The 18,921-nt window shown below is 37.6% G+C and overlaps 2 protein-coding genes across 2 annotated transcripts in view; one reads left to right on the plus strand and one right to left on the minus strand.

Annotated features, from left to right (window-relative positions):
• The first annotated feature begins 4,820 nt into the window (after positions 1 to 4,820).
• LOC136258960 (IgGFc-binding protein-like) overlaps positions 4,821 to 18,921 on the plus strand; it is a 72,557-nt gene continuing 58,456 nt past the window's right edge. Inside the window, exons 1-5 of the mRNA XM_066052387.1 lie at positions 4,821 to 4,899; positions 4,968 to 5,897; positions 6,002 to 6,172; positions 11,054 to 11,983; positions 17,998 to 18,168. Coding sequence (XP_065908459.1) covers positions 4,821 to 4,899; positions 4,968 to 5,897; positions 6,002 to 6,172; positions 11,054 to 11,983; positions 17,998 to 18,168 — 2,281 coding nt within the window. The remainder of the gene's footprint in view (positions 4,900 to 4,967; positions 5,898 to 6,001; positions 6,173 to 11,053; positions 11,984 to 17,997; positions 18,169 to 18,921) is intronic.
• LOC136241660 (integrase/recombinase xerD homolog) lies at positions 14,792 to 16,210 on the minus strand. The gene has a single exon (XM_066032907.1). It carries the CDS (start codon positions 16,208 to 16,210, stop codon positions 14,792 to 14,794), a length of 1,419 nt encoding a protein of 472 aa, XP_065888979.1.

Consider the following 18,921-nt stretch of genomic DNA (forward strand, 5'->3'; position numbering starts at 1 on the left):
TACTTCCACACCATACTATAATAACACTTTGTTATTTGCTTTTGTATAGTGTGCATGTTCATGGGAATAAAATATGATGATGGACATCAAATACAACCAAATTGTACTACAAGATGCACATGTAGAAAGGGAGACTTCTACTGTGAGACACAACCTTGTGCAATTGATGGAGCTACCTGTTATGCAGCTGGTGATCCACACTATTACACATTTGATTTACGGTACTATGACTTTCAAGGAGATTGTGAATATGTCCTCACACAACCATGTAACACCAGCGAATTCTCTGTCATTGTCACTAACAGTGCACACAATGAACATGTCTCTTGTACAGATACAGTGAGAGTTGTAGTTCCAAATGAAAACCTTGATATAATATTAGGAAGAGGAGGAGGAGGAACAATTACAATAAATGATATACCACAATCCAACAATAGTGATGAAGTAATACTAACATCTGGTGGAGTAGAAGTTGTTAGAGTAGGTGGACATCCTCATGTAATACTAACTGAACTTGGTGTAAGAGTTTCATGGGATGGACTATATCGTGTAGAAGTGACAGTATCAACAAGTTGGAGAGGAAGATTATGTGGACTGTGTGGTAATTATAATGATGACCCTGATGATGATTTCTCAACTCCAGGTGGTATGATAGTATCATCACCAGACACATTTGCTGCTAGTTGGCTAAAGAATAATAGTACTAATGTGAGTTGTGGTGGCCTACTCTCTGTGGATCCTTGCCCTACAAATGTTATGGAAGAGGCACAATCACGATGTACAGAACTATCAAGAGAGATCTTCATATATTGCAATAATAAGACTAATCCAACACAGTTCATCGCTGATTGTGTGTTCGATTATTGCTACTGCAATGAAGCTGATAGAATTGCATGTTATTGCAACAGTTTAATAACTTATGCATCAGTTTGTGCCGATAACGGAGTAGTTTTACCAATCTGGAGACATTCACAGTGCTGTAAGTTGGTTTGTTAAAATCTCTTTACTTGTGTACATTTTTTTACATTGCTTTTAACAAGAGCCATTGTACTGCTTCCCACTCAGAATGTAAAATACTTCAAATATTTGTTGCTGCATAATGTAACAATGTAATAGTTTTTATTAGCTATACGATTTATTATTGCAACTTCTTTGATTATCTTTGAGCAAATTAGTAGCCAGACTATGTCACCTAAGACTATCCTATAAGTGTTTGTACAACTAGAAAATTACAAATTTTAAGTTTGATTAGGGATCATAGAAAAAAAAACAAAAAAAAAAAACAGTGAAACAAGGGAAGTCTTCTACACCTGCAGCTATACCAGTGGACATTTAATTCCTATTCCAGTCATGTTCAGCCTGTTAATAGTAGCTATAGCCATGACTGCAGTGGGGTAACTAGAATATATTCTGCAGGTGCATAATGCAGTTAATGAGGTCTTAGATTTAACCTTTTAGAAGTAATAAGAAACATTTTCCACATGTTTGCTCTCTATAGCTGAATAAAGAGAATTGTCAGAGTTGAAACTTTTATCCACATGGACATGTCATCATAAGGACTGCTTTTGCTTGCTCAATGAAATTGTGTGCCATGATTTCATTGTTGTGATGTCATTATTAGCCTTGCCTTTCTTTCCTCCTTCTGCTTATTCCCCCCAGCTAGGAATCATCATTGGAACCAGCCCCTCTCCCTCCTGCAAGTAGCTATACTCTTGATTATTTGACTTAGCAACCTGCGAGCACATGTATAAAATACTCTTTAGAACTGCGTCACTGACAACTGCATAATTTTACAAACTAAACATCATTTATTAAATAATCTACACAATCCTACTCAAGTTAATAAGTTAATGCATACATTTTTGTGTTATACAGCTATCCAGTGTCCACCAGGGATGGTATATCAACAATGTGGTCCATTGTGTCCTCAGACATGTGATAATATTGGAACATCAAATTGTCAAGGAGGATGTGCTGAAGGATGTTTCTGTCCTGATGATCAAGTGTGGTACAATGGAAGTTGCATTGCTACAGCATTGTGTCCAGGTAAATATAAGTATTGGGCATTTTTTGAAATTGGAATACTGTTCCCTAGTGATTAAGCATGTTAATCTTAACAAAAATGGAATCGATGTGGTAAAAAATTTAATCTTTAATGTTTTGTACTGCTACATTTTACAGTATTGGTGCAATAAATGTGCGTGTTATCAGAAAGTAACAAGGATCTACCCTTAGGGCTGTACCAACACCACATTTTTACATCTGATTCAATATGTGACCTGATCTTGGAAAACCTACCTTTTTGGCACATTAGTCAATTTTCTGTTTTATAGATTAAATGAGGTACTGTGTGCTGATATCATGAGTATTGGTATCAGTCAATTAAGAGGTGTATACCACCAATTGTTTATTTATGTTGTATAAGTATTATTATAAGCCCAGCAGTTATGAAAGTGGATGGGGATTCTGGTATGGATATGGTTTAATTCCGAGTATAGGCAATGAAGGCTGTACTATAGAATGTGTGGGTATTAAGCTGCTGAGATATTAAGTTTATGTTGTGCTACTACTAAAAAACCAAGTGCCCATACATTTAATACTAAGCTAAATAGGCAGTTAATCAACCATGTATATGATTTAGTTTATTTTATTGGTATGCTATTATTAAGCCAGCTAGATAATTAGACTTGTAAATATTGTATTTTGTAATTAATGAATTATTTTGTAATTTGGTAATTACATTGCTATGCATTACTAAGGATGCATAACTCAAACCACTTTAAACCACAAATTACACACAGAAGTATCTTCTCAATTTCTTTATAGTGTGTCTATTTTGTTTTCTCATACAAATCGTTTAGAAGAAGTTTCAAGGCTGCCCTTTATTTTGTTCACGTAAGTATAGGGCATGCCCAAAGGAATTCATTTTTTCTGGTAGCATACAAATTTTGATATGTAATTTTTTGATTCATCCATATAGCCAATTGTGAATGGCATTCATACCATCTTCAGGAACTTATTTCACCAATTTTTCAAGGTAGCATGTACTCAAAGCTAAAGCTTAATAACCTGAAAGGTTAATACTGGTGCTGTGCAGTCTTCACTCCTCACATTAGGGCTGCTTTTAGCTTACAAGGTTTTGCTCACGTGTGTGTGGAAAGATGGACAAATCAATTGATTTGATTTAAACCCTTAAAATAATACAAACATACAAACATTCACATGCGTAATAATGTCATTAAACCAGGAATGTACTCACAGAAGGAAGGTCGGCTGTGGGTGAGTGCCTGATTTAAAAGCAGTTTACTGCATATCAAAAATGTCTAAAATATGGTATAATGAGGATAATATGTGACCAAATTTTGGAAAATCACCCACATGGGTGCATTTGACACCTAAAATATTTTATGATCAAACAACAAACTTTTTAATGCAAATCTAATTGTTAATGGTTGTAAGCCATTCTCAATACCTTACATTACAAGAAAATTATTGAACTATTTTTAATACTGTGTCCTGCTCTTATTAGCAACCCACTGAACATGAAAATTCTAATTATTTCATGCATGCCCATATGGGTGATTTTCCAAAATTCAGTTACATATTAGCTATTACAAATTATAAAATCAACTGATAGATATAAGCAGTCTCATTTTCATAATAATGCTAAATTGTCTGTTGTATACTTACCCAGCTTCCCTTTTGATGAAAATAAATCCATACAAAACAGAAGCCGTAAAATAGAGATACTCTAATAGAGCAAACATTTACCCTAATGAAATGATCGCCAAGGCCAAGTGATATCTACGTACTAGAGTATCTTGAGTTTTTGTGTTATGGTTCTATGCCTACTGGTAGTTATATTTTCAACTTTAGAAGAAATACTTGTAATTTACTCAGTTGTCCCTGTAATATATTTGGGAATAGTAGGTGAAGAGAAAAAGGAATTCTTAGAAAAAGAATTTTGAAAAGTATATAGTACTCAAGCCTACCAAATTCTGCCATTAAAATTGTTATAGAAGAATTTTAAACAATCAAAAATGTCTTCTTGGAGGAAGAGACTTTGTGAATCCAATTAAGAAAACCTGTGCAAAAGCAACTTAATAATTATAAAGAATTGTTATAACCCAATTATCTGACTGCTTGCCAGCCAGCCTGCAATTCAAAAGCTAAAAGCTAAATAACACATAGTTTTACATGGCAATAGCATACTCATGTGTGTTTAGGGCCTACTCATTGTTTGCCTTTTCTTTCATTTCCAAGTCATCTTCATGCAACAAATTATAAACCAGGACATTAATTTTTTATTCATACTTTTCTGTACATAGACGTCACAAACTTTATTTGAAAGACCTTACACTACCAGCAGGCCTCTACTACATTGGGTGGGCCAACTTCAAAGATGATTTTACCAATGTTATGTTTTAGAAAGCTCAAAAAAAAATAATAATAACAAATCTAGTGCACTTTAGATACATTTAGTAGTGGATACTTGAAGCTGCAGCTGTTTTACCATGTGATAGTTCTGTTAATCCTAAGCTAGTATACTGCAGCACATGGTGCTTTATTAGAATACTAGGGGTGATTGCTCTATTAAGGTATCATGATCCTAGAAACATTTCCAGGTAATAAATTATTGGGTAGGCCAGAGTCAGCCTTGTACACTACTATAATTGTATCAGGGAGTAGTAGACTGCTGCACGTCTAACAATTGGTTTCACTGCAAAAAAACAGAGCAAGGCATTTTTGCACCTTAAAAAGTAGGATACCTCTACATTACTACGCCATTAAAGCTAAAATACACATCACAACTCTTACAAATGACTTGGGAGGATACAGCACATCTCACGTCTATTTTCTCATCAAGTTACTACATTTTAGTTACTTTCATAGAGAAGTGTAATATGTACATGTATGTAGCAACTCTTAAGTACATGAGCTGATATGTATTTGATTATCTTTTGCAGTTTGCACATATTCTGGCATACGATATGAAGAAGGTTATCAAATACAGCCAGACTGCAATACAAGATGTGTTTGTCAGAATGGGTACTTTGACTGTGATGACCAGGCCTGTATCATCGATGGACCTACCTGTTATGCAGCTGGCGATCCTCACTATCACACGTTTGATCTGCACTCCTTTGACTTTCAAGGAGATTGTGAATATGTTCTCACACAACCTTGCAACAGCAGTGAATTTTCTGTCATTGTCACTAACAGTGCACACAATGAACATGTCTCTTGTACTGACACAGTGAGAGTTGTAGTTCCTAGTGAGAACCTTGAAATATTATTAGGAAGAGGAGGAGGAGGAACAGTAGCAATTAATGATATACCACAGACCAACAATGGTGATGAAGTAATACTAACATCGGGTGTAGTAAAAGTTGTTAGAGTAGGAGGACATCCTCATGTAATACTAACTGAACTTGGTGTAAGAGTTTCATGGGATGGACTATGTCGTGTAGAAGTGACTGTATCAACAAGCTGGAGAGGAAGATTATGTGGACTGTGCGGTAATTATAATGGTGACACTGATGATGATTTCATAACTCGCAACGGATTGCTAACTAGTTCACCAGCTGAATTTGCCTCTACTTGGCTTGTTTCTAATACCACCGGAGAGGGCTGTGCTGGACTCATACCTCTACAATCATGTCCTGCAGATGTTATGGCTACTGCACAGATGAGATGTAATGAAATGCAGCGTAATAATTTTACTTTGTGTAACAGTGTACTTGATGTAACTTCTTACATCAATGATTGTATTTATGATTATTGCCACTGTAATGATGAAGATCAACTCAATTGCTACTGCAACAGTTTAGCCGCCTATGCTAGCGCCTGTGCATCCAATGGAGTAGTGATACCTAATTGGATAGATGAAGTGTGCTGTAAGTCGTGTGCTGTATGTTGTGTACTGTATGCATAGTTAGCAATGTAAAACATACTGTGTATTGGTAAACATGTGATGATGATTTCATGTATGTTGTTTTAGCTATCCAGTGTCCACCAGGGATGGTATATCAACAATGTGGTCCATTGTGTCCTCAGACATGCGATATTATTGGAACATCAAATTGTCAAGGAGGATGTGCTGAAGGATGTTTCTGTCCTGATGGACAAGTACTATCCAATGGAAGATGTATTGATCCAATAGCTTGTCCAGGTTTGCAAGTTGCTCATTAGTTATGCAGAAATGTATATGCAAAACATCTGTTTCCACACATTTTGTATGTGCTGTTGGTCTCCATTAGTTCACTATATGTGTATCAGTGTCATACAGAATTTCAAACACTTCAAGCAGAAAGCTACCAATTTTTGAACCACATAACTCTTATGTAATATACGTATTGCAGTACTTTCTAACCATTTGTTAAGATAACAACATCTCTAGCTCAAATATTAAGACACACTAAAGTGTGTTGTGTGGCCAAGAACAGCTAGTGTAGGCATGTAGACAGGTGTGTATTTTGCTGGAACCACCAAAATGTCATTTTCATGCATCCATAACTATCTCAATAGTGCCACTGTTGCTGTGAAAACTTTCTTGGAGTGGAGCACTTACTGTTTCAAATTTTAACTGTAACCACTCGGCCATCACTGAGATGTGCACCTTCAAAGTTTGTCTTAGTTTCTTCTTGATCATTATTTGTGCTACTTATAAGAATTGTTATCACTTGCTTGTGTTTTAGTCAAGTAAAGTTACTTCAAATGAGAGCATAAGAGCATAATATAGCATATTTTGCCATTTGTGACCAGATTTTACAAAACCGATCCAAATCGCACATCAGGCAAATCAAATTAACACCGATAGCTACACTATCATACTACTAGTTTTGACACTCAGTACTACTCAAACTACTCAAGGCTGGTTTCAACAGACGTCTTTTCTGGGTGGTGTGTAGAGCTCGAATGGGGGTTTTAGGCCTTGTGAAGGACCTGGCTTGGAAAGAATCAGTGGTTTACTGGTGGACAGCCTGATAATGTTGACCAGACATTTTTCTGTGGATTCTACTGCATATCAGCCACTAAGGAGCCATCACGGCCCTGTAATCTCATGTCTGGATGCCAATCATGATCCGCCTCCATTTTGAGGTCTAACCCTTGCCCACCCCGCCACCCCCACCCCTTTGTGAGCACTCGTGGTACTACTTCACTTATCCAACTGCTCAAATTTTTTATCTTATTTGGCGGGAAACTCTACAAGTAGCTACAAGTACTGAAAGTGATCTGAAAGGTAACAGATTGATGCATCTTTAGTGTACATTTCATACACATGCTTGCTATCCTTGGAGAGTTGTGCTGGCTTGAATTCTTTAAAACCATTTATCTCGAAACTTCTAATGTGTGATTTGGACCGTTTTTCCAAAATCCAGTCACATTCTATATATTTTATAGTTGTAACATGGACTTGAGTGATTTGCCTGATATGTATTCTCAAAGCCCGAGGGCTGCGGGCATACATATCAGGCAAATCATGAGTGCCCATGTTACAGCTATCATGTAACACTTCCGTTTCAGGTTGATAGCCTTGATGCCAATACAAGTGTAACCACTGGATTCATTTTATATGCATGCCTGAAAGATTCAATTTTGGTTAGGCAGTAAGTAACGTTGTAGCTATGATTATTATAATAAATGGACGCGTCCTACGGATATCACAGAAAAGTCAAGTAGGACAAATTTCAGGGAGTTTACAAGTGTTTTAATGCTTTCGCATTGTTTAATGACTAATCACAACGTATACTGAAGACCTAAAGGGAAAAGCTTCATTATAGAATGGTTAACTCATGTCATCCATAATGTGGGCATGTCTACATGAAAAATGTGCCAAAACACTTCTGAATCCAGTGTAGGACAAATTCTCACCTTTAAGTAACTATTCCCAACTTGTAGAATGGCAAGGATACTGAAATGCTTTCATTTAAGTGATTCTTGTTGCAGCACTTCAATTTGTGGTACTCATCACGTGAGCATTAATTTATTACCACAATCAATTTCGGTCTGAGCTTGTATAAAACAAACAGAGGGCGGTACCACTACCTCATTGACATCAAGGCCATACTTGTTTTAATGAAAGTGACTTGCTCTTTTAGAAGTGCAACCACTTTCCCGGGATACATTTCAATGTACACTGGTGTACATTTAGTTGTTTGTCTCCCTGTAAGAGGTATACATGGCAATTGTATCCTCTGGAATTCCTTTGATATGAGGTGTGAAAGTTGGGAATAAATTAATGCTCACGTGATGATTACCACAAATTGAAGTGTTGCCACAAGAAATACTCAAATGATGGCATTTCAGTATCCTTGCCATTCTACAAGTTGGGAAATGTTACTATATTGTATAACAGAAAATCATTCCAAGTAGTCTTTCACTCTTACCAACCCTCAAATAATTTATGTGTACGTTAAAATTTATGTTGGTCTCAGATAGTCTGTAGTAAAACTAATTACCTGGTTTTTGTACAGTAAGGTATTATGTAATTACACATCTAGTCTCAACTTTGGTAATATCAAGACACACGGTAGTGTGTCGTGCGGCCAAGAAAGCCGGTGACCACACCGTGAGTATATTGACAGGAAGAAAGAAAACAGCTTTTTCATGCGTGCATAGTTCCATGGCCCCTTCTCCAAAGCACACCATTTTTGCATTATAGCTGTCCCCCAGGTAGGGTACACCACACAGCAAATTTGATTAAATTCGCAATAGCCATTTGCAAGATATGGGTGTTCACAGTTTTGTTTTAATTTCTTCATTTTTTTCTTCATATGCCATATGGGGGCTATGGGGGCTTCAATTTCTTTTCACACACTTTGCAAAAATTGCTATGAAATGCACACATGTAATTTGATTGCCTCGATCTTTGGCACAAATGAAGAATGTGTAACAGTGAATTCACGTACCAAGTTTGTTATGAATCTAAGGAATATTCAAGGAGTGATGAGTGTTTATTCATGTAAAAAAAGATCAAGCTTTTGTCATGGCTACAGGGTAAACCAAGTACAGAAATAACTTGAAAATTGGTGTGTAGATAGGCTGATCATTGTAGCAGTGCCTTTTGATAGTTTCAATAGCAATAGAGTTACAGTGACAAGGTTATAAAGCAAAAACCAAGCAAGTGTAAAATCGCAGGATCGAGATACTCTAATAGAGCAGTCACCGTGAGGTAAAAAAGGTGTGCAAAAAATGTCAAAAAAAACTTACCACAGTTCGAACCAGGGACCTCCATACCTAACACCTGCATCCTTAACCACTGAACCACTGCTACCTTGGCTGATCACTTCACTTAATTTCTGCTTTATAAATGAAATTTCTAGTTGAAATTTGCTACCAATAGAAGTTCTAGATTGTTCTAGAACATTCTATGTATGTTCTATTAGAAGTCCTCAAAAAATGTGCACTCTATTAGAGTATTACAATAATATTTTCAAATATTGAATTAAATTATGCAATGAAATACATTTATAAGTCTGTCTTCAATAATCATCATTGTATATATCTATAGCTACATAGAAAAGAAGAAATGTGAGTAAAACAAAACCTCAAAGTCAGCCATAGGCTGGTTTTGGGGCCTTATAAAGTACAAAAAGAAGTGAAATCCACACAAAAACTGCCAAGCTGTGAAAAATAGTGCAGCATTAAAAAACCTGGGTGAAAAAAGTTGTGAAATCAAAGGTGGCAGCCAAGAAATGGCTGCAATGATGTTAATGCTAAAAAAATTTAATAATTGCTGTGTGCATTATTAAAATTTAACATCATTGCAGTCATTTCTCGGCCACCACCTTTGATTTCACAACTTTTTCACCCAGGATTTTTAAGGCTGTGCCATTTTTCACAGCTTGGTTGTTTTTGTGCGGATTGTATTTAACTGCATATATCAACCAGCCATAGATAATAGACACCCCTACCTGGATTGGAAGCACACGTATAGTGCCCATACAAAACTACGGTTCTATCCGCATTTCACGCCTGAAGTTTTCAAACACTCTTTTTCATTCGAAGATTCTGTTTTACTGTCTGGATACAGCTCGGTTGCTTTAACTAGTAAGTTTAGTAGATTCTTTCTCGGGTGGCGATTGGCCTACTACTGGTATAGGCGCTTTCCGTATAAAAAGTATTTGAACATGTTTGTGAAAATGGCAGGGTGAACAAGTTTAGTTTAAGGCTGATGCTTATTACTAACTAATGCTACGTGTACTGGTATGTGTTTCATGGTATATTCGCTCCAGTTTAGTCAAGTATCAACCTTTCGCGCTTGTCAAACTTCTAGCTAATACACATCAGTACACCCACTATGAATAGGCCAACCTTATATTCCATAGCGGTAGGTTTACTACTCACCAGTAAGCAAAACATGTTCTTATAAAATATACTCCCGGTACTGTGTACAGTATAAGGGGAACGAAGCGCGGATAGATTAGGTGGCGCTTAGAAGTTTCCAATTCAGTATGGGGTGTCTATTATCTATGAACCAGCCTTATTGCATGGTTAAATATCGTATTTCAAGTATTTGCATGTCTTTTGGTTTTCTGAGAAAGCTGTGCAACATTACAATAATAATATTATCTAAATGTTTTATACTGTATTATGTTTTGTAAATGGTCCGAAAAGAAAATTTACAAAAGATGAAGAAATATATTATCAAGAAAATAAGACAAAATGTGAAGGTGTGTATCTCAAAGATGGCTGGAATGATTAAGATTGGTATGGATGATGTCCCACAGATGTTTTTACAGAAAAAAGGGCTATATCTTTTTAGCTGTTACTGAGGTATGAATGCATGAAAATTACGTTTTTCTTGGTTCCTGTAAAATATACACTAGTCTGTCATGCCCCAGGTGCATTGACTTCCTGGGCTTCATGACACACTATCATGTGTCCTGAAATAATATAATTGTAACTAGTTCAGTTTTATGTAAGGCAAGTATTTGCACTGTATTGTGTTCATTTTGTTCATAATTGTGTCTCTGTCCATTAATCTTTGCTTCACTATATGTAAAATCTAGTGTACATATGTATAGTGTATCTAAAATACTTCATGTAGTTTGCAGACACCTGGATATAGAGTATGACGAAGGTGATCAAGTAGAACCAGACTGCTTTACTCGCTGTACCTGTCACAAAGGACAGTTTTATTGTCAACCTCAGACATGCATCACTGATGGAGCCACCTGTTATGCCTGGGGTGATCCTCATTACACCACCTTTGATTCAAAAAAGTTTGACTTTCAAGGAGATTGTGAATATGTTCTGACACAATCATGTAGCACCAGGGAATTCTCTGTCATTGTCTCTAACAGTGCACACAATTCTTATGTGTCTTGTACTGAATCAGTAAGAGTTGTAGTTCCTAGTGAGAACCTTGATATGTTGTTAGGAAGAGGAGGAGGAGGAACTGTTACAATTAATAATATACCACAGGCCAACAATGATGACGAAGTAATACTAACATCTGGTGGAGTAGAAGTTGTTAGAGTAGGAGGACATCTTCATGTAATACTAACAGAACTTGGTGTAAGAGTTTCATGGGATGGACTATACCATGTAGAAGTGACTGTATCAACAAGTTGGAGAGGAAGATTATGTGGACTGTGTGGTAACTATAATGGTGATCCTGATGATGAGTATATAACGTCTGACAATGTATTGGTCAATGACTCCAGTGTGTTTTCTACTAGTTGGCTGTACTCAGCCAGCAATTCAACAACTTGCAGTGGCTTGAACCCTCCCAATCCATGTCCTGTTGATGTTGTTGCAGAAGCTCAAACTAGGTGTGCTGTGATGAGAGGAGAAATGTTCCAATTTGGGAATCACCTGGTAGACCCATCACCATTTATAGAAGCATGTGAATATGACTATTGTTATTGTGATATTGCTAGCAGAGAAGAGTGTTACTGCAATAGTTTGTCAGCATATGCTGCAGCATGTTCTGATAATGGAATAGTGTTATCTGATTGGAGGAACAGTTACTGTGGTATGAATTGTGTAAGATTGTAAATGTACATATGTAGTTACGTAAAACTTGAAGTATTAAAATATGCATACAACTAATATCAAGATACTTAATAGAGTGTGTTAGACTGTTAGTCATGTGTGCTGTGCAAGTGTAAGCAAATTTTTTGTGAACCAGTCTGTGAAAAGTGGTCTTATAGCCATTTCAGTTGCATGTACTTGGCAACCTGTAACTTGACTTGTGAATGTGGTATCACCCTGAAATGTGGTACCCTTATACCCCTAACATAGCACTATGGCTTGGTGTAATATGAAGGTGATAGGTTGAAAACATGAGGAGGTATGTATGATTAGTCAAACTTGACAATTTGGAAAGGCTACACGTAAGACCCCTTTTTGCAGACCGGGTCACATTTTCTCTCTGAACTTGGTTTAGCCTTTATGCTAAATTTCTTTTGTAGATGATTCTCAGGAAATGTACATCTACTGTATGTTGTAAGCATTACTGTGCATTGGCTTGCAAAATTCTAACATCACAGTATAATACCACGTAGCTTTGTTCATACATAGTTTATGACTACGTGTTCATATAACTGGTTGAAGCTTTGTAGGAGTAAACTCTTACACCTGTGGCTATGTACAGTAGTTAATTGTGTATGGAATCTTCATTATGTGTACTAATGCAAAGTTAATGACTTAAGGAAATTAATAGGCATGCATATAATTATGCCGGAATAATTTTGGTAATAATGAGTGGTAGAAGAATCAGGAATAATTCCGTAAAAATTCACGTATTTTTCATGGACATTTTTGTGAAGGCATTTCCTCAAACACTGCTAGCACAAAGTCAGGATACTTTAATTCACTTACCCTTATTAGGAGTCAAAATTGACTGCTTTATTAGAGCATCTCAATCTTTATGCATTATTTTTTTGCTTGCAATTAATTGTACAGTATTTACAGCTGCAGGTAGCTTATACTATTTCAGGAAACGATCCAGGAAATAATCGGAAATAATATTATGTGAATAATATAAAAAATGCCAGAAAGAATAATGGGTAATTATTAAAAGCATATTGAACTCAAGTCTTGAAATTAACAACAAAATTGACAAGATTTCTGAATCTTTTTTAACAAAACAAAGTTACTTCTATAAGCTATGCAATACAGTAAGTCATACACATAAGCAGTTATATACATAGCAGAAAGTTATATAGAGGCTGTGGATACTTTATACAGTATATTTTTAAATTATTGATTTAAAAATGAAGCAGGGATCCAAGTGAAAAAGTAGTAAAACAAGACATATGGCTAGTGAAAACTCCATTATGCTAAATAGATAGCTTTGTGGGTATATACCTACATTGTCATACTATCGCATTTATTTTGTTTAATGCCAAAGTAGGGATTTTCCCACCAAGTTATGTTGGGTCTATCATTCATTCTGTATCTCTTATTTTATTGCTTGGATCACTATTCATTTCTAAATTAAATATTCTACTTTATCTAGTTATTTTTTAATAGCATATAGCTATGATATACGTGTACATCTTCTCGATTAGAATATATAGTATATGCTTAGGTGATGGCTTTGTTAGAGCATCGAGCTAGTTTCTGTCCTATGTGATATTGGTTGCAATACGTATGCCTTGTTTTCACTACACCATTCATTATAAGCACAGCTTGACGAATAAGGAAGCATGGTGACTGTGCTTGAGGAGCATGTTATCATACAGTACAATATAGTACTGTACAGTAGGGACCACAAAGGAGTGGGCGCGGTCCACGGGATAACATCACCCAAAACCCAACCTCAATTTTCCCTGACAACAATGAGGCAGTATTGGTTAGGTCCCAAACAAGCCTTCAGATTGACCCGCAATGCTTTCAACAAGTTGCTACAGAATTTTAGAAAAATCTATTTGATGGAATTTTCTACTCTGACTGAGTAACTGGTTGATGCCTTCAGACAAGCGTAACTCAATAACGACGAAGGCTACAGGCTTGATTTTTTTACTGTTAGACGTCGCTTTGGCCCAACAGGTGCCTTTTGGCATACTACAGTACGTACAATGCATTCTTCATGGACTTACCAGTATCCTCCTTTGTGTTCCATTCATCTTTGTTGACAGCAAAAAGGGTCGATTTGGCAGTAGCACGTGATGGCTTCCCTTCATAACAGAAATCATTCATATTTTTCATAGTGACTACTTTGATAGTAGAGGTGTTTTTTGAACAGTTCTTTGTTCGTACTGCTGTCTAGCGGGTTGAACATAGCCAACAATGAAGTTAATGTTGTTCACTTATTAACACTCACCTTTGTTCCTTCCTTTTATCTTGGTGCTTCACCTGCTAAGTGTTGCAGGCTACCCACTATCAACTGATGGTGGGGTGGTTTGGTAAGTGCCTAAGGTCTCGGCTGCCTTGGGTGCAACTTACAATACACTGCTAGTTTTGTTCCTAATTTTTTAAGCAGGCCAAATTTATAAAGTGTGGAATGATATTTGAATGACAGATACTTGGGTAAGCAGGGAAGAATTTAGATTAAGAATACCTTCCCAGTCTTCCAAATTCTTTCAATGCTGGCCACAGAGAGGGGGAGTACGGGCAGCGGAGACCTCTCACCCAAAGGATCTGGAATATGATGTACCAAATCAGTTTGTTTAAACTGCGATAAATAACATGTGGGTATGATTGACAAGTAATAGTAAATTACAGCAACATAACAAACTGTATTACTGACATACATAATAATGCAGTAAAGGTGCCATGTTAACAAGTAAGTACCTCTGAAGCCTATCTAATGTTTACAAGCATGGTAGAAAAGCTGTTAATGGTTTGTATTTTTACATGATGGTGTGACCAGTTGCTGGAAGAACCTGGCTAACTCATGTGGTGGCATCCTTATGTATTGTTGGTAGGCGTCACTTTTCCAGCGGCCCAGCATCTTAATGCACCAGTCTGGAATGTCTGCTTGAGCTGCCGATGTAGCTGCACCAATGCGAAAGCTGTGCGTATTGTAGCTGCATGTCTGCAGCCGGAGTTTGGTAAGCACAACATCCAGTGAAGCCCTGAGGGCTTGACGGGTTAACCCTTGTCCTTTTTTGGTGAGGACCAATGGTCTTGGCTGGTTGCCCCTTAACGCTAGGTATGGTAGAATACCGGTGACTGGGCAGACTGGGTGATCGGTTGCCCCAAGGTATAGTGTCATTCCCTTCCGAAAGAGGTCGGTCTTCGACTGCTTAATGGATACTGCAATTAAACGTGGATGGTCCCTATTATCAAGGGAGATATCAGCTAGTGAAAGGTGAGTTCCCGGGTCATAGGTACCCTGGCAGGGGACTGTGAACTCGCTGACCCAAAGGAATCCAAAAAATGCCAAGCAGCATGCAGCCCAAAGCATGATGTTGGAGTGAGAGCATGGCTGTTGGGAGAGGCAGTCTTTAATGCTGCACATAATCTGAAGGGTAATGGGTAAGCGGGTCCTTTGAGGTGTCACAATGGTCTGGGTTCTTTTGATACCTCTGAGTGCCAGCTGAAGTCTAGGAGTGAGTTGCTCCTCGAAAGAACTGTGCATGCCAGCAATAACATGTATGTGACGAATAGCTGCAAGATAGACTTTTATGGTAACATGGGAAATGTTCTTTGAAGCCAAGTGAGAAATAAACAGTAGCAAGGCTGACTCGTTGGCTGGCAGTACTCGGTTCCCTGAAGCACTGCAGAAGGAGGTGAAGCTTTGTTCTCCTGCAGAGTAAGTGCGTCTGGTAGCAGGAGCTAGTCCCTCAGTGAGATATCCATGCGGGATGCTACTGAGGTGGTTGAGAGTCATCCCACTCCTTCCCGGACCAAAATCTGGAGTGTCTTCGGATTCAGAAGGAGTTTGGCTTGGGGACATCAAGGCTCCAGTGCTAATGGCGGCAGGGGTAGGTTCACCAGTAGTAACAGCGGCGGGGCGGTTTGGACCAGAAGCAGAGAGATCGTCGCGTGTGAGGGTTGGCTGGTTACGGCGAGCTCCTAGCACTGCGTCAGCGATAATCGGTATATCCGCCGTGGTTAATGGTCTGGGCTGGTTCTCTTCTTCATGAACTCGTGAAGATGGCATCCTCTTGGGTCGCTTGGGGTTCAACGTCGGCTGTGCGTTGGCTGAACTCTGGCGTTTCCGCGAGGCGTCGGCTCCGGATCTTGTTCCCCTTGAACCAGTCGTTCTTTGACTACCCTGAGTCGTCTTTTTGGCTTTTCCTTTAGGCATATTAATTTCCTTCTGGTGGAGCTCTCGTCAGGTGTCATGACACATAGGCTGAGCACGTGCTACTGCGCATACGTTAAGCATTCTTAAAGGAGCCCAACTACTCCAATTAATACTTGTGTGATGGGTATACCGTCTCTGATTCCTGACACCCCTATGTCAGTAAGTTATTTATATTTATTTTGCACGCTATTTGTCGTTCCAACATTAACCTTCTTTAACTTCTTTAAAGGTCATATAATGGACACTTCACTTGTCAGACGATAAGTGATATAGCTGGGGTGTGCGGTGCCATTTCAGATGCAGAATTATTTTTAAAAAAAGCTAACAAGTACACACAAGCACACAGTAGGGATATAACACTTCTTATGTTTTACTGTGATTTAATATTGTGCACTACTCCAGCTTGTTTCAGTACCTTTTGTCAATGTGCTATGGTCCCTACTCTAGTTGAAAATTCCAAATTTTTCTGTGTACTTGTTATTATTATTAGCACTTTACAGTGACCAGCACTGAAGACCTGACAGCAACATATGCTGTAGCCTTTGAATTACATAACCTAACAGGAACTGAAGACTTATTACTTAACCTAGCTAATAATAAGGTGAAGCATAAAAGGGCCAAAGAAAGGGAAAAATCCCTCCTACCCCATGATTCAAACTGCATGTCACCCAATGTCTAGTCGAGCGCCACACACAGTCTCCTCCAAGAGGGATGGATTTTCTTCCCTTAAACCTAAGTATTTATTATTATTATTGGTACTTTACAGTGACCAGCACTGAAGATATGACAGCAACATGTCTTGCAACCTTTGGATTAACTAACCTAACGTCTCAATTATTATTGATTGCTAAAAAGCAGTTATAGTGGAACCTTTTATTCAGTACACTTGAAAATGAGGACATCTACATAACCTGGACACTTGGTAATAGTCCAAAGTATCTCTTGGAATGTAAAAAATCAGGATACCTTGATAATCAGGACACTTTTGGTTAGTCCCAAGATGTCCTTTATATACAGATTTCACTGTGTACTATTAAGGGGCGTGCTCATTGTGCTCAATCATTACAAAATCAAATAGATCATTGAGGGGCATGGTTGTATGCACTGTTTTTAGTAACAAGCCTATCAAGCAGCTACACTAGTTAGTGTTAGCAACAAGAAACCCTTTCAGGAGATCTAATTCTTTTTACAAAAATTGCTAGAACACAAAATTAGGCCTGCCTGTAAGCTTGCCAACAGTCGCCAAGTATAGAAACTAAATGATGCATTGTATAGGTAGCTACCATTTTATACCACTGTACATAACTCTGTCTGGGATGTGCCTTTTGTAGTTCCCATCGATTAAACTGCTTGTCATCTACCAAAAACCATATCAAGGTGTTAATTCGTCATGCCAACTTCTTCCTTGTGGATGCTACAGTTTTTTTAGCAGTTCTGTAAGATGTATTTGACACCTAGTACTAAGACATACAGTAAAAGCACTCTTCATAAAATCCCTCTTTAACTGTTGATACCAAAATTTTCCATCATTTTTTTGTCTAGTTGCTTGCCTGCATGTCAGACACTATGAAACTTTCTTACTACTGTAGTATTTCACAAGCATTAGTGAGTGCAATTCCTTTCCAACAGAAAGGATGCACACATACCTGGAATGTTTCAATGATAGTTTTTAATGGCGTGTTTTGGTGGGTGCTCTAGATTTTGGGAGGATCCCTACTATATAGTACTACTGTACTGTATGGTATGTGTATTATGTGTAATTGTATCAAAATGTTCATCACTTATAGGCATTGAGTGTCCAGCTGGGATGGTCTACCAGCAGTGTGGATCATTGTGTCCTCAGACATGTGAAAATGTTATTCGAGGTCCTTGTAGCAGTGGATGTGCTGAGGGTTGTTTCTGTCCTGATGGTCAAGTTTTGATTGATGGAGTCTGTAAACATGCTTTAGCTTGTCCAGGTATTGTTGGATATGTAGCTGTTTACAAAAACATTTAGAGAAAGAATTTTTTTCTCATTTATTATTGATCTTATAAAAGCTCTCCAATGAGCCATACGATGAATTTTGTGTACATATCTAACTGCTAGCACTGTTACCTGTACAGGAGTTGGCTTAGTGATTATGTTATGCATTGTGTGTGCCGTACGTGTAGAACTTTATTACACTAGCTATACTACTTACTGTAAGTACATGTACAATACCTTCACTCCTGCTCCCTATATTACCATACAACCTAATAGCACTGCACCTATTGCCATCACCTTCCTTGTAAAGTAAAGTACAAAATCACCATAAAATATTGATGTTTTAGAATGGTATGGGTTAAAAATGACAGACTAAAGGTATAACATGAAAAGTTACGTATGTATTTAGGTAATTTGACTAGAAGTAGCTATTAAAAACATTGCAACAAAGGTTCAAATAAGAAAACAATTGATGTAAAGTTGTCAAAGAGAAAAAAATATAGATAAAAGCAAGGAACTGAACCCACTACATAATGATTAGAGACACTCGCTCAAACCATTGAGCTACAGCATGCATCACACACAACAGTGAGGTTAAAAAACCATGTTTAAAAATGCATATATGAGTTGAATGCCAAGGTAGTTTACACCAAATAATTCCAGTAGGTTTGGCTCTGCACCCTTGTATTCAAAGAGCCACAAACAGCAAGCAAGGAATGTCATTCAGCAAATGTGGTAAAATTAGGTC

Source organism: Dysidea avara, chromosome 1 (genome assembly GCF_963678975.1).
Source record: "Dysidea avara chromosome 1, odDysAvar1.4, whole genome shotgun sequence".
NCBI lineage: Eukaryota > Metazoa > Porifera > Demospongiae > Dictyoceratida > Dysideidae > Dysidea > Dysidea avara.